At 41.2% G+C, this 16,217-nt stretch overlaps 1 protein-coding gene across 1 annotated transcript in view; it reads right to left on the bottom strand.

Annotated features, from left to right (window-relative positions):
- Nucleotides 1-16,217, bottom strand: part of PPARG (peroxisome proliferator activated receptor gamma) — a 53,772-nt gene that overhangs the window by 12,761 nt on the left and 24,794 nt on the right. Inside the window, exons 2-5 of the mRNA XM_030283096.4 lie at nt 9,256-9,483; nt 6,762-6,931; nt 5,226-5,364; nt 558-757 (exon numbers count right to left, since the gene is read on the bottom strand). Coding sequence (XP_030138956.1) covers nt 558-757; nt 5,226-5,364; nt 6,762-6,931; nt 9,256-9,475 — 729 coding nt within the window. The 5' untranslated portion in view covers nt 9,476-9,483. The remainder of the gene's footprint in view (nt 1-557; nt 758-5,225; nt 5,365-6,761; nt 6,932-9,255; nt 9,484-16,217) is intronic.

Raw genomic sequence — 16,217 nt, 5'->3', positions numbered from 1 at the left:
AGATCCTATCCATTCTCCTAAAATTCCAACTGCACCAACTCAAGGAACTGATGTGACCTGAGATAACTCAGAGAAAAGCAGGAATTCATCACAGCATCATAAGGATGAGCATCACATAAGAATGTGCTGGGGCTGGAATCATTTGCCACTTAGTAAAAGGAATATTCCTCAGGGAACAGCAATTCCTGACAGCTGGAGAGCCACCTTAAACAGATAGTGTGGGAGATAACCTCTGGGCAAGGAGAGGGAAAACGGGAAGAGAGGATCAGGGAATACAAAAAGGTTAAGGTGACCTTCAAATTCTTGTCCCTGTTTCAAGTATTTTATTAGGTGAACTTGGAGTTTTTTCAAATAATGTTTACTTATCCTATCTAAAAACATTTCCTGTGTTTCAGACACAGCTTGAAATGTGTAACTGCCAACAGCAAAGTGGGGTTTCTTGGGCTTTTTTGTAGGGTCAGTGTTTTGTATTTTGTTTTTTGTTAAGAGCTGCGCTGTCAGTTGGGTGAATCATTTACTCGGAAAAAAGGAAGAAACAGAAAGAAGAGGGAACTGACTGATTTGTCTGTTGTCTTTCCTGTCAGGATGGCCCTCGCCTTGGCTTTGGTCAGAGGGAAGGACTTGATGTAGGAGTCGTAGAGGTGCTTGGCCAGTGCGCGCAGGTCGGCGGACTCGGGGTTGAGCTGGTCGATGTCGCTGGAGATCTCCGCCAGCAGCTTCTCCTTCTCCGCCTGCGGCATGCGCCCGAACCTGATGGCTGAGGAACACCACAAGAGTTACAAAAACCCACGGCTCAGAGCCTTTCTGCCACCTTCTGCACCTGCAGCTGCACCTCAAGAAGCACATTTGGTTTTCGTCGTCTTTGGTGCGGGTGCCTGGAGTTCGTGCTCAACGGGGCTGGGCAAGCAAGGAAAGAGGTTTTCTGCATTTAGTCAAAACAGCTGAAGAGCTTTAAAGACATGTAAACAAACAAATCTCACCAAGGAAACCATCTTTGTGCCCATTATCTTGCTTAGAAATGCAACCCCCCTGCTCCTACCTCCAATCTACATAAAATGCAAAGAATATTTAAGATATTAAAGTTCTGTTGGCTCGGAGTGGGAACCACCACTGAGCCTTGTATTGTTCTGGGAAAATCACCACATGGATCTGAGATTCTTCATTTGTTTAGAAACAAAACCCTTGCATGCCTTGCAGGAAGAAATTCCTAAATAGTTCAGCAGAATTTAACATAGCGAGTGCTATAAAATGCTAACATAAGAATTAAGGCATAGGGAAGGAGATTGTACAGGGAATAAAAAGCTGGAAAAGGCTGAGTTGTTCATGGCTCCTCTATGTATGTGCAGTATTGAAAAACCAGGAAATGGTTCTACCTCATCATATGAGCTCAAAATTGCTCAAATCTCCTCTGCACCTCCTCCTTTTCCCTCCATGTACTTCCTAACCAAGATTATTTATTCATGTGGGGACTGACTGGAGAATGTTTCAAATGAGCCATCAAAATCAAGACTGATTTATCACATGATATTTCAGCAAACAGAATTTATTTTGTTTTATGAAAACAAAACAGGACAAAAGAGCATCCAAACAAGAAATGGAAGGAAGAAATCAAGGTTTGCATTTTGGCCCTAGGGGAAAATAGAAATATTATGAATATTTTTTCAGTGATTAGTGTGTTCCTTGGATAAAGGAAAAGTGCTGCTAAGATCATAGAGAGATGATTTTACTGAGGATGTTTGTTTTGGAAACAAGCAGCCACTTTTCTGTGAGTTTGCTGCAATGTGTTGATGGCCAAACATGACATTTTTTCCCAAGAATAAATAATTATGTCAGAACACATCCCCCCTCTCCATTCTCCTATATTATACTTATTGATCAGTTGTCTTACTTTATGGCTGTAGAAACCAAGTTGCTTATTTTTATAACTGAACTCCTCTTTCAGCAACCTCAGTCTGGGGAGTGAGACATGCTGGGTATTTCAAAATTACTTGGGTGTCCTTGATATTAAATTATACTGAACACCAGCAGGAAATGATTCTGTTGTGGGCCAGTTCCTGAGAGCTGAGGTTTGCAAAAGCAGATTCATAATCTGGAATCCCATTGGCAGAAAAAGAAAAGGTGATCAGGACTCAAATGTATTTTAAATACAACATTTCATTATAAAGTATATTTTAAATATAACAATCTATTAACAACAAGGAGGATTGTGAATCAAGCATTTCTATCTTACAATTTCATAGACATAAGATTTATTTTTCCATTTATTCTAATGTTTAGAATATATATTATTGGTGAAATATCAGATGCAGCAGATTCTCTTCAATGTTTATTAGCACTGCAGGCAAAATCTGGGGCAAAATCAATTTTGTGGGATCAGCCTAGCAGTTTCCTTTTGTAAAAATCCTTGTCACTGTCATTTTCAGGGGGCTGAGACAAAAACCAAGGAGAACTCAGGCGGTGAGAGGTTGATGGGAGTAATTGGGAAAGGGGAATTTTGGGAGGAAGCAGAAGGAGGGGCTGATGATGATGCCACTTGCAAAGGCCAGGCTGGCAAAGGAGAGCCTGGGGAGGGATGAGGAGGGGTGGGAAAAGCTGGAGAGAGCTCTGGAAACCCGGCTGGCTGAGAGGGCTCAGCTGGCAGCTTCTCTCCAGCAATCCCAGACTCTGCAAGTCTGGGCAGGAGTCTGCAGCTGGAGCATGGATTTCTCTCTTTCCTTGGGCAGTTCCTCCTTTTCCTTGCATTTCCAGCATTCCCCAAATGTCAGGAGCACAAAGCCAAGAGTGAACACAGTCAGTCCCTCGTGGTGCATTCCGTCCTTTGGCTTTCTGTGGAAGAACTACAATATTTATCCTCACTTCAGATTTTACCTCTTGGAGAAGTTAAATGTAAAAAACTTTTACATTGTTTTGTTTATAGACTGTTCTGTAGGGCACAGCTCTTCTGATTGTCTGAATTATTTCTGGGCATAAAGGAGGCCCCAAATAGCCCATAAATACAGTTTGTTACATTAGAAAACACAAGGTAAAGCCAGGCTGGATACCTGTCTGATTTTGGTGGAGCTGTGCCCAGACTGAGCAATCCCCTGCTCCCAGAATTGATAATAAAGACATTGCCATGTATTCTTTCTTTCCCATTCCAGTAGCTGAGCTAATACCAGCAGCACTTTTAGCAGAAGAGAACAAAATAAATGACATTTCAAAACAAAAAGAACTAAGCTTCTGCTCAGTGGCACTTGAGAACACAATCTGCACCACTCAGGGTTAAGCCCAGAGCAGTACTGTGGCTAGAGAAGGAAAGGAAAACAATATTCCAAGCATGAGAACACCACTGTCTATTTTACCCTTTAGCCAAGTGGTATGGAGCATTTCTACGTGAAAAAATGTGGCTGTAGCTGCTGAGTGGCTCCTTGCAGTCCCCCTTTTGTCCTGATCATTTTGCAATAATACTTCCACACAAGACTGGAACCCTCAGGCACAAATAATCCACATTCTGTTGCAAAGCATTTAAAATTCTGATAATGTGGCTGAAGTGGAATCTGGAGATGTAACATTAAAATATGTCTCAGTGTCATTGATGAAACCCCTGGTTCTATCTCCAATCTACAAGAAATGTAAAAAATATTTAGGATATTAAAGTTCTGTTGGCCGAGGGTAGGAACCTAAGTAGGAACAAATCCAGTGTTGCATTTCTTTATGCTTCCAGGTCCTCAAAGGTGAAATTCAGCTCTTTTTTATAAATTTGTTTATAAATTATGAAGGAACAAGGGTGTTTTGCACAAGACAATGTAATCAGAGCGAGCAAAAACAGAAAAAAAGCAAGTGTAGAAGGTGATTTTGAATAAAAAATCTGAGTCCTTGTTGGGAGAACTTCTGGTTGGAGCAAAGGAAAATGTTCCTTGGAGCCCTGGGGCAAATGGTTTTGCCCTTTTCCTGCCTCCCCTGAGTCTTAGAACATTTTTGGTGCCACAGCTTCTGCCTGGGCAGTGGCTAAAGAGGGAAAATGCAGGTGAAATGTGAATTTTAAAGCTGTTCTAGATGTTGCAAGGCAGAGAAAATGGTCTGGGTCAAACCTTCCTGATGGAGCTGCCTATGGATTCCATGGACACAACTGGGAGCTGTGCTGCCTGGCCAGGGGAGAATTTGCCATGAATCTTGAAAATAATAATAAAAAACCCTCCTGAATTTCTATAAAAATACCCACAGTAGCATTTCAAAATTAGATTTATTTTTAAGTGTTACTGTTGCATCCCAGGAATTTGAAAACTGTATTTTCTATTAGCAAAACATTTCCCAGACCAATTTACATTCAGTGCATGTATTAACTTTGCAAACCACAATCCAGCTATCCTCTTGGGGACAGCACACTCATTTTTTATATTGAAAATAATGAAAGTTCTAAAAAAACCACAGAGAAATTATTTTCCCAGTCATGTTTGCAATTCTTTACCCTTAGAATTACATAAGTCTCTATGTTATGACATTTAATTCCTGTTTTTACTCAGCTTTGCCAAAGCAAGGCAACAAAGAATCTTCATTATGTCCTTCTGCCCAAACATTCATAAGTATTTCCACATGAATTGCTCTGGTAATTTTAAAGTTCAGAGGGATTTTCTTCTAGAGCAGGATTGTGATATTCTTCATGCCATTACTTAAGTTAAAGAAGGCAACCACAGATGGGGATGCCCTAGGAAGGAGGAGGATGGGGATTTTTAAAACTGTACAGTTCATGAAAATTAATATTTCATTTCAAATATGTTGTGTTTCAGTACGAGAAGTGCTAACTCAGTGATGCCAACAGCCCTTGGTAAGTGGCCTGTGCAGCAAGTTCAAGTTGCTGGTATTCACAAAGCTTCAGATTCTCTAATCCATATTTCATAATCAGGTTTTTGGCTTCCAGGAAAGGCATCTTAAGATCCACCAGGCAAAAGGGTCTGATCAGCAAATGAGACAGTGAAGTGAAAAATAACAATTACACTAGGAATATATTCAGGAGGAACTACCAATGAGCAGGAATGGTGGAGAGCAAAACCAGCTCATGTGACATTATGTATTAAAGCAAGAAAAGCAAATCTCCACCTATCTGATTCTGATGTTAAAGCAACCTTAAATCAGAAAGAGGCTCCTAAATCAAGGCAATCTCTCTGCCAAGTATGCCTAAAGTGAAGAAGTGGGCATTGCAGCACTTTCAGCAGCTGTATTATGTTCCAAGCTGCCCGTGCACTCACCATTGTGTGACATCCCGACAGCCAGGCACTTCTGGAACCTGCAGTACTGACATTTGTTCCTGCTCTTCTTATGGATGCGGCAGTTCAGGTCGCACCTGTCGTAAATCAGCTTCAGCCTGATGGTCCTTCGGAAAAAGCCCTGCAGAGACAGCAAACGTGGAAAAGGCTGCAAACAGGAGCTGCCAGTGCCAGCCTGGCCCTGCTCCACCCACCAGAACCCCTGAGAGATGGATTTCCAAGCAAGCACAGCTCCTGTCACCATCCTCTCTGCTCCTGTTGAGCCACTTGTTTGTTGTTTCCAACCCCATTCAATAGAGCGATAACATTCCCAGAAAGCTGGGGAAGCTTTAGGGAATCACTGGGGTCATTTAACAGCACAACTCCAAAAGAAGCAAAGCTCCATTTGTCCCACTGCTTGTGGGACAATTATTGCAAAACCAAATGGGACATTTTCAGAATTTAAAGTTCACTACCAATGTAGAAGATTTGTTGTAAGCAGCAACAAACGCAAAAATTTTGCCAATAGCAGTTAAATTCCTGGTAAGTGAAAATGGTTCTGGGTTATTTCTCTTTTTTTTCGTTTTTTGAGTCAGTCATAATTAATTAATAAAGTTTATCCAGAGTTATCACCCTTTTTCTCCTTGTAAAAATTACTTTTTCCTCACAGGGAACAATAACAGCAAAAGCATGATGCCAACTTTTATTTATATAATTAACTGTAATTTAAGTAATGTACTTTGTACTTATTGCTTTATGTGTGTTCCTAATTCACTGCTAAGAATTTTATTTAAGGTCTGGATTGGTTCTTTCCTTTTATTTATTTTCCTCAAGATACTGAAAATTGAGAAAATGGGAATTTCACATTAAGCTCTAATGTTTTTCTTTGAACTCAATGAATTATTAATTATTTAATTCTCTGACATTTCTTCTCTCATTCTTGAGGAATGCAATTTTTACACCATTCACTTGTCCTTTATGTGTTATAAACACTAAATATCACTGACATAAAACATCAGTGGGGTTTAAAGCAGCAAGCACATTCCTCAATACCATCAGACTTCTCCATAGTCACCTAAAATGTGTAAAACAGGTAAAAAAACCTCGAATCAATCAGAATAACAGAGCTTGAATTTTAATTGTTCAAAGCTTTGGGGTTGGGCATGAGTTTGGTGTGTTCTAAGAATTCAGATTTTCTGCACATGACGCTCAAGACAGCAGGAATGAAATATGCTTGTATGATTGAAAGGAGAAAAAGCGCACAAAAAATTTGAATAGATCAATACAGTCAACAAGAAAAAAGCAAGCTTTTAAAAAAACAAGCAAGGTTTTAGAAAAACCAAAGTTTTAAAAAAATCAAGCTTTTAAAAATCTCCTGCTTATTAACCCATAAATTATAGGCAGGAAAATTGACGCAAAGACCTACAACTTTTTTTTTTTTTGCTTTTTTAATGAAGCACAAAGGTGTGATTTTACCAAGTGATGATTGAGATGAAAACAGTATCAGATGCCCAGCAGAGTGCTTTTTTGGCAGCTCACCTTGCAGCCCTCGCAGGCGTGCACGCCGTAGTGGAAGCCCGAGGCTTTGTCCCCGCAGACGCGGCACTCGATGGCCATCAGCGAGTTGGACGCCTCCTCGTGAGGTTTGTTGTACAGCTGGACCTTCTCTGAGAAATAGGGGGGGGAAGGAGGCTCCAGCTTGATGGCACCTGTGCACAGGAGAGGTGAGATAAACTACAGCTGAATTCATGGAGGAAGTGATGCCCTGAGAAGGCTGAGCTAGAACAGACTAGACAGAGCTAAAGAATAAAGCAGGGATTTATTAAAGGATCTCCTCCATGGATCCACCTTGGACAGCACCAGAGCCCAGCCAGGGCTGCACCCAAATGAACCAAAATGGCCCCAAAATGCACGAGCGCTCCCGGGGGCTCTCCCTGGGATCAGTTCTGCTCCATTGGCACCTTGGAGTTCATTGTCCCATTCCAGCTTTAGCCCACGGTGTTTTTTTCTCTCTCCAGCCCACGGTGTTTGTGCTCCTGGGCTGAGATTTGGATCATTTGTCCTTGGTGCCCAGCTGGAGCAGGAATTGTTTTGTCTCCCTGCTCTGTGCAGAGCTCACCATCCCATAATATGAATCCCAGCCCCACACCCTAAAGCAGCAGAGAATCTGAAAATATAAAAGATAAACCTGAGGCATCAGAAGCAGTGAGGAATAAGCACAAGGCATCCCAGGGATGCTGGGCTGGGATGGCCGGGTCTGCTCCACAGCAAAGCCACAGCACACCAAGGCTGCAAAAGGAGCTGCAGCTGCATTGCAGCAGCTGCAAAAGCTGGAAGGGGCAGGTTCTGCTGGAGACAGGGAATTACAGATCCAGCTGTCAGCTCTGTAGTGTGGAATGGTTGCAAGATGGATATTAAAAATTAATGTATGGAGAACTCAGGCTTTACTCGGTCTTTACCTGGTTTATTTTTTCAAGGTGTTAAAAACTCCTACAAGGAGATGGGATGGAGCGTCTAATCTAGTTTAAAATATATTCAAATGTCTAATAGAGCTACATATTTAATAATATATTAATCAGTAATAATGCAATATTAATATATTATTATACAAGACTATATAATATATAGTTTATTATTATATCATTATAGTATTCAATAAATACTCAATAATTTTTTATATATATATATATATAAACATATACATACACACACACACACACACACACGCATATATATATATATATATATATATATATATATATATATATATATATATATGATAAAATAATATTGGATATGTCCAGAAATTTAGCTCGCTCCTTGGTAAGACTGTTCAACTTCGGGTGCAGTTTAGAGAAGAATTTTCTCTTCTGAAAGTTTCTAATTAAGAGAACAATTTCTAATATTGAATCATCTCAAACAAGTAAATATGATGTCTTTAAATTAATCATCACTGGTCATAAAAGAGAGCTGTGACATTTGAAAGTTACGTTACATTAGGGGTGATATAACAGTGTTAAAAAAGGTGATTATTTTTATTTTTCCAGATTTGCTATACTATACAGACTAGAAAGATTTTTTCCTATATAAACTGGGACGAAATTATCTAAGTAAAGATGAGGACGATTTATGCCATCAAAACTCTGTTGCACTCTTTAAAAGTACTTGGCATTAAAGTGTTATGAATATTTCTGATTAAACAAAAGAAAAATAAACACCTAACTGAAAAAATGTCCGTTCATTTATTACAGTAGTAGTGCAGAGATACACAGCTTCTGCTTCACTGTACCACCCAAATTAAATACCACAATTTCCCCCGCAAGAATTCCCTGAAAGAGCTCTTGTACTGGTCACTACAAATAAAAGTGAGGTCAGAGCTAAGCAGAAGTGGATCCTCAGAAGAGTTCCAGGCACAGCACCCCCACATTGACACTTGGAGCAGGAATGCAGTAACAATTATTTAGGAATAGGTCACTTAAAAGCAGGACAGAGTGTATTTTTCAGTGTAAATTGTGAAAGAGCAGCATGTTTCATAGCAGGTGAATCCTCCAGGAGCTGTGATGGAGCTGTAGCAATGCTGTGCCTCAGATGTAGCCAATATTTCTACTCCATCCCTTTCTCAGGCGGTATGGAATTTAAAAACTGTACATATTAATAATTCAAATTATGCTCTGTACCCTGGGCATTCTTCAACATTCGGGGTGTTTATCCTGCATTGTGTGCACTGAGTTCAAAGGAAAAGCTGCACACAAGGTGCAGGAGTAGGAGACAATGGAGGCGTTAATGTGTCTACTAAAATATAATTTTGGATACTTTATGGTACCTGTCCTAAACTCCAGCTGCTGTTCTGGCAGGGTGAAGGTCTGCTATGAGTATTTCCCCTTTTCTATCTGTCCTGCAAGAACATCTCTGCTGACACAGGAGATCTGAATTCTAAATCCATTTGCTGCTAGCACACGTTCCAGGGAATGAAACATGGACACGAGGGAAGCACTTCAAAAAAAAAAAAAAAAAAAAAAAAGGCAGGACTTACTTTGGCAATCCTGGAGCTTGATATCATATTTATAATCCAGGCCTGACTGGTCAGCTCTGGCAAGGGGAAGATCTTCGTAGTGTGGGGAGGAAATGCTGGAGAAGTCAACGGTGGTGAAGGGCTTGATGTCAAAGGAGTGTGTGTGATCATCCATGGCTGACAGATCCACGGGGCTGATTCCAAAATTCAGGGGCCAAAACGGCATTTCTGTGTCAACCATTGTAATCCCTGCAAACACCAACAAGAAAATGACATTTTAGGATGATTATCTCCAATCTGTTCAGCCCCAAGCTGAGCTCCAGTTGTCCCACGTTCACAGGCTTGAGATGAAAACTTTAACTGCATCTCTCCATAGCATGCATATCAAGAAAATTAGAAGTCTTCCACAAATAATTCTCATTGTTGAAAATTCTAAGCACCATTCTTCCCAAGTGTCTGAAAATCTCAAGGGTTTTTATATTAAGAAAAAACCCCAAAGTAGCTGGCATTAAACAGTGGTGATTTTCCTCCAACCAACCAGAAATATTCGAAAAGTGTGCTCATCCAAGTTTGCCAAAAATTTAATCCCAGTCTTGAACCCAAGGATCACGCAAATGTAAGTTATAATTTTTCAAATTCCATATATATTTATGCAAACATTGAAAGCAGAAAGGAAATAAGAAACTTCTATTGGCAAAAATCTTCTGCAAGTTGAGTGAATTTAGATTGAGATATGAAATGTTTTTCCAAGTCTTCTTCTGACAAATAGCTGAACCAAAATCCTTGACTTAGATATATTTCGACTATGAAAAAGTTTGTAAGGTACAGCAAGTGCAAAGGCTATTTTATAACCAGTGTCTGTGTTTAATTTTCCACTATTTATAAAAAGAACATTCTACCCTAAAAATAGATGTTTCAGAACTAAAATAGCTTGGTCACTTTGGCTGTTTAATTTGGACTTTAAACACAATCAAGTGAGTGGCCTTTAACCTCTAGATAACAGAAACTTTGATTTGATCTGCTTTGAATCAAAACTACTCTGTCACACAGCCAGAAGTGCTGTTGCAAAATAAAGATACTGGAACAGAGGTGCTGCAGAGTTTGGAGCTCACACTGCTCTTGCAGGTAAGTGAAGCTGTGAGTGCCCTCCCCATCAGCTCTGCTGAAATGCCAGTACCCAGAAATGATTGCACTTTGCCTTCCCTCAGGAACAGCACCAGCATTCTTCCCACTTTTAGGACTCCCAGCACAACCCCCTGAGCTTCTTCTGCCTTGACGTTGACAACAAAGTCTGCAAGGGATCTTCTAAATTCTTAAATTGGAGAGGAGAGAGTCTCACTGAGGTGGGAACAAAGAGGGGCTGCTGCACCCCAGCCACCCCCAGTCCCACTGGATGGGATAGCAGGGATGTTGTCCTCAATGAAAGGAGGGAAACAACAGGATTTCTAATTGCCACAAATGGCAAATCCCTGGGGAAAATCCATGACAGCTTGCCACAGCACCTTGGTGGTGTGTGTTGTCTCCCAAATGGTCAAGTTTCAAGTGCAGGGCTCAAACCATGAGCTCTGCCCAGGCTGCCCAGGGAATGGTGACATTCCCGAGGCTGCCAGAGCTCCAGGAGCTCCCAGGGATGCCCAGGGTGGCATTGTTGGGGTGGCTGGGCAGGACCAGGGGCAGGGCTGGGTGATCCTTGGATGTGCCTTCAGCTCGGGAGATTCTCTGATTCGATGACATTTTCAGTGAGCACAAAGTGAATTCCCTGGCCATCAACACTGGGAAGTGTCTTCCCATGAAACAATAAACCAGGACAGACTCCTCCTTAAGAGCCCACTTCTTGTAATGGCCAGACACATCTTGAAAAAAAAAAAAAAGAAATCAAGAGACATTTTAAATTGGTTTATAGACCTTTAAACAAGAGACATCAAGGGTTATTACTTTCTACTGGAGCTCTGCCTCAAGGGCGAAGGATGGCTGCAGGCACAGCCCAGGTTCATCCCAGGAATTCCCAGGTTGCTGTGTGGACAAGGAAACCAAATCATCAAAAGGTAGGAGGACTCCCAGCCACAGCTGCCCCTGCACAGACCCTCCCTGCTCTCAGCAGCACCTGGAGAGGTTCAGCAAGGCTCTGCTAAAAGGCAAGGACCAGCTGGGGCCACTCCCTGAGGAGATGTGAACGCAGCCACTGGCCCCTGATCCCACTGAAAAAGTAACAGTTTTCCTGCACTCTCCATCAAACCTCTGAAAAACACCTCTCACAACCTGGAGACCTCATCACTTTGTATTTTCAAGTTCAAAAGCTCCAGTTTCAAACCCCTGTGGGCTGAGCAGCAATTTAGAGCTGAGCTGGGTTCCACTTCACTCAGTCCATGGCTGGGATGTTCTGGAGAAGTCCATGATGTGTAACATGAGTAATCCTGTGACACTCCTGCATCATTACAGCCCAGAGTGTGCAGGGACTTCTCTGGGTACAGATATCTCACAGCTTAGACAAACTCAGATAAGCAGGTGAGTCCAGAGGTCTGGCTTGGCATGCACAAGCTCCAAAATCTAAGAGCTTGTAGCAATTCCTTATCAGAAATCTCGTTTCCCAGTCAGCACAGCCAAATCATTTCAGCAAAGTCTACCAAAAAATGCCAGAGTGGTTTTGTGGTAAAAGTATTTCTAGCCTAGAAGCCTGATGGTTTAGATTTTTATTATGTTTTAGAAGGAACAAAATAAAATTAAATAATTAATGAGTAACTTGTTGTTTAAGTATCACTGAATAGAAGGGACTTGGTTCCATGCATGCTGGTTTTTCCCTGCTAGTTGTTTTTATCTCAATGTCTATTCAAATCACACATATGCTCTATATGCTGAGAGCAGAGGAAACACAAATGCCAAGATTACACGAGAGAAAGCCAGGGAATTGTGTCCCACCTATCAGCTACTGCAGGCCACTGAGTAATTCTGCTTTATCCTACTCCTCTTTCTGCTGGAAGGTAATAAAATCTGGAGCCATTTACAAATCTTTAGTCAAAAGCCTATAAACTCCACCCCTTCCAGAGGTTAACATCCCATGACTCTCAAGATCCCACAGTAATATTGTTCCTAAGCAGTTCTGAATGATGAGAATTTCCATGTTTTGGGTATAAAACACAAATAATTTTACAGTTACACCGTATGCTACAACTGTCTTGTTACAGTTTTAAAGTTCCAATCTTCACATATTAAGCAAATTTTGGATATCTTATTCAATTGAACAAAATTTTCCATGACAATAGAAACAATTAATTTCGATTTTCAGAATAATTTATATTAGAGAGACTAAAATGAAGGAAATGTTTTCCTTGCTATTTTTATTCTTGCATTATTGAAAACCAAAATGTGAAGACTGTTCCTATGTTTAATCATTATTTTACAAATAGTTTTATTTTGCATGTAGCTTTGCTTGATTTTTGCTGTGTATTTTGTCTTTTTTCCTTCGCAGGAAAGAAGAATGACAACATTTCCCTCTGAAAAAAAAAAAAATCAACTAATTCTGGTCTTCTTATGGCTTTAAAAGACCCAAAATCCAACAACCAAGATTAAAAAAATCCAATGGACAAGTCCAACAAACAGACTAGAAAATGATTTTATAGCTCACAGCTGCTTGTGTGACATCCAGGTAATAGATCTGTAAGTATTTATCTGATTTAGAAGATTTTAATGTGCAAAAAAGCTCCTCAGCCAGCAAGAGGCTGTGCAGAGCAGCAGCAGAGATGTTATTTGGGGAGTCAGATGGAGGAGCTTGGACATTTAATCCTTCAAAGGAGCAGGAGTGGAAGAGATAATGCTGCTGAGATGGCATTTAATTCTGAGCTGTGGAGATCTCTGATGGCATTGAATTCTGAGCTGTGGAGATCTCTGATGGCATTTAATTCTGAGCTGTGGAGCTCCCTAAGTGCCTTTCCCTGTTCAATGTCCTGTGGAGCTGCTCAGGGTCATGTGCAGGGAACCAAAGGCACTGAACTCACCTGGCACAGCCACCCCTGGTGATTCTGCTGCTGCTAGGCAGAAATCTCATCTCATCATCACCTCATCTCCTGACTGATCTGCTCTCCAGTCCCTCAGACAGTTATTCCCTGCATTTCCCCTACTAGGAAGACATAAAATCTAACAAGGAGATTGTCACGGTATGAAAAACATCCTGGATCACGAGCTGCTCTTTACCATAAACACTACTTGTGCTCAGGTAACCTGAAGGGCCTGTTGTGCTGCATTCTAGACACGCTCTTTCCAGACAAAACTACCAAAATATGACCCTACAGGTATTCAATGAAGCAACCAGAACATCCCAACTGACGGGAGTTACAGAAGGCAAGAAGACAAAAATAAATAGGTAAAGCCTCTCAGCTTTGAGACATTATTAAAATCAAGGAAGGTATAATGACATGACATGGGCAGGTATAAATATGGACAAATTCATAGGTGAACTAAATAATACTATTTCTAGATAAGAAATACTGATTTATGGATCTGAAAAGCTCACAGGCAGGTAGGTCAGATTTAAAAAGAAAAACACTTCAAAATCATGGGTTTTTCAAAATCGGTGAGTTTTTCTTAATGAAGACAAATTGCATGGAATAGACTGGAATTCCTCTCATGTATAAATGTGTCAGAGTTTGTCAAGTAAACTCATATGCAAGTCCTGCAGAACTTAATGGGACTTCTTCCAATTAATTTAATAAGGCCGCTCAGACACTCTGTGAAATAATACCTACAAAAGTTGGTTAAGATCACACAATCATCCTCAGCTTTTAGGAAACATTTATAGATGGTGAAGGGGCAGCTTGATACCCCACAGATCCAATTTGTCAATCTATTTGGAAGAATAAAAACACATTTTATGTGTGCCTCGCAAAAACACCTCTCCCCTAAGGGATGGCAGCACATGCAGCGAGTTAAGGACCTGCAGGGATCTCTCGGAGGAGAAGGGCTCTGGAAAGGGAGCAGCCAGTCTTGTGATGCCCCAGCTGCATTCCCCTCCCCATAACTCAGCCCCTTCGCTGCCTCTGACACAGAAATTCTGTGTGCCAATGGCCAAGCAGCTCAAGTTTGTGTTTTATCAGTGCTGCTCTCAGCTCCCAGATGTGAGGGACTACTGAACTTCAGTTATTGAGAGAAAATCACACCTTACTGCATTGGCTTTTTCCTGGCAAAACCCACCTCAGATTCTTGCCTCAGTTCTCTGTTTTTTCCTGTGAAAGAACATTTTCTTCCCTCCCTACCCTCCATTCACTGTGCTGTCCATAAAACATCTCTCCTCTTCAGCAGGTGTGGAATTACTTCACAGATATTGAATATTCCTGTTTCTGGCAGAGTACAGTGGAGCTCTAAGCTTTAAATCTTCAGGACATACCTTCCTCAATAACGAAAATTATATATTTTTCACTAATAGAACTGCCACTATAATGGACTTTATCTAATAGACAGCACTTGTATCAAGCAGAGATAATTTTGTTTTGGATTTACCAAACTCTGATTTTTTTTTGTGTCCCAAACAATGACTCAAAGCTGTTGCCCATTGCTGTTTCCCACATTCCTGGCGGGCAGATTCCCGATTTTCCCCCATTTCCCAGCACAGGACGTGAAACTCTCTGTCCTGTTGCTGCAGAGTCAGCAGAGGGAGCACAACGTAACTAAAAAAAACCTCTTTCCAAGAACTCTGCTGGCACAGCCAGTGATGCTCCTAAACAAACAAACAAGCACAAAAAGGATGGAAAAAGAGCCTCGGTGGCTGATGCCCCAAATTCTGAGTTTGACAAAATCAGTGCTTTGCCAACTGCAGCAGATAAAGCAAAGAAACAGCAAAAAAATCCCTATAAAGCCTTGCTTTAAAAAAAAACCACTACAGAATTTTTTACTGTTTAAAATGAGAGATATAAAGATTTGGTTTGTGTTTTTATCCACGCACGCACTCAAGACATTGTTAGAATGAAACCAAAAATGTTTCAATGATGTGATGATGAACAAACACACTGAACAGCAGTATTGGTAGGGTTAAATAGTTACCCAAACACTCATTTCCCAAAGAAATGGCACATTAGAAACCACTATAGATGTGGGAGAAGGGTCCAGGCTAACGAGAGGATAAGCACTGCTACATTTTTGATTGCAAATTCAAAGGGTTTTTGAAGCCACAGTGTTGCCCCCCTGCACCCAGCCCAGTGCCAGGCACACACCTTGGGGGCACCTCTGCCTCACCACACATGGGAATTTCCTTTTCAAGCATGAATTTATCAAAACACTTACAGGAATGAAAACTGACCTCACTACAGGACAGAAGAAGGAAATTTGTATAGGTTTGTTTTAATTAAAGAACCGCAAACAAAAGCTCCCCATGCCTTAATTTAGCAGTGAAAACAAAGAAAATACCCAGTGTCTCCAGCAAATGTTGGGTGTCAAAGCGACTCCACAATAAAAAGTAACTTAGTGAAAAAAGGAGTTCACAAATGACCAACAGTGGCATTTTTTAACATCGATGACTTTAAATGGACTGCTGACTCCAAGCACATGGGGTGACATTTTCCTCTCTGTTCCTCTGGTCCAGCTCTGAAGCCTTCTAAAAATGGCCCCAAAAAATCGACATGCCCACCTGAAAATCCTCAAAAGAAGCCACACAGAGAATAAATTTGGAAAGAATGGAACAAGCACTCAGTGATTATAATCAATAAAACAAGTGGAGGGTTCTGGAGCAAATGGCTTTGTCAGCCCAGGGCACACCTCAAGGGTTAATCACTGAGTACGAGGGGCAGGAGCTGAGGAAAGGCAGGATCCCCTCCCACCCACTGTCCAACCTGCAGAACCAGCACGGGGCACAAATTCTGAGAGCAAAAGGAAAAGCAGCGACCTGGGGCTGAGTGGAATGTTCAAGGTGTGCCAGAAAACCCAGAAACACCTGCAAACACTGCTGGGGATGCTCACTGCTGCCCCATGTCCCACTCTGACCACTGCTGGATGGTGCA

The sequence above is a fragment of the Taeniopygia guttata genome, chromosome 12 (assembly GCF_048771995.1).
Source record: "Taeniopygia guttata chromosome 12, bTaeGut7.mat, whole genome shotgun sequence".
Classification (NCBI taxonomy): Eukaryota; Metazoa; Chordata; class Aves; order Passeriformes; family Estrildidae; genus Taeniopygia; species Taeniopygia guttata.
Note: the sequence above shows the minus strand (reverse complement) of the source record. Positions and strands in the feature narration are given on the sequence as shown.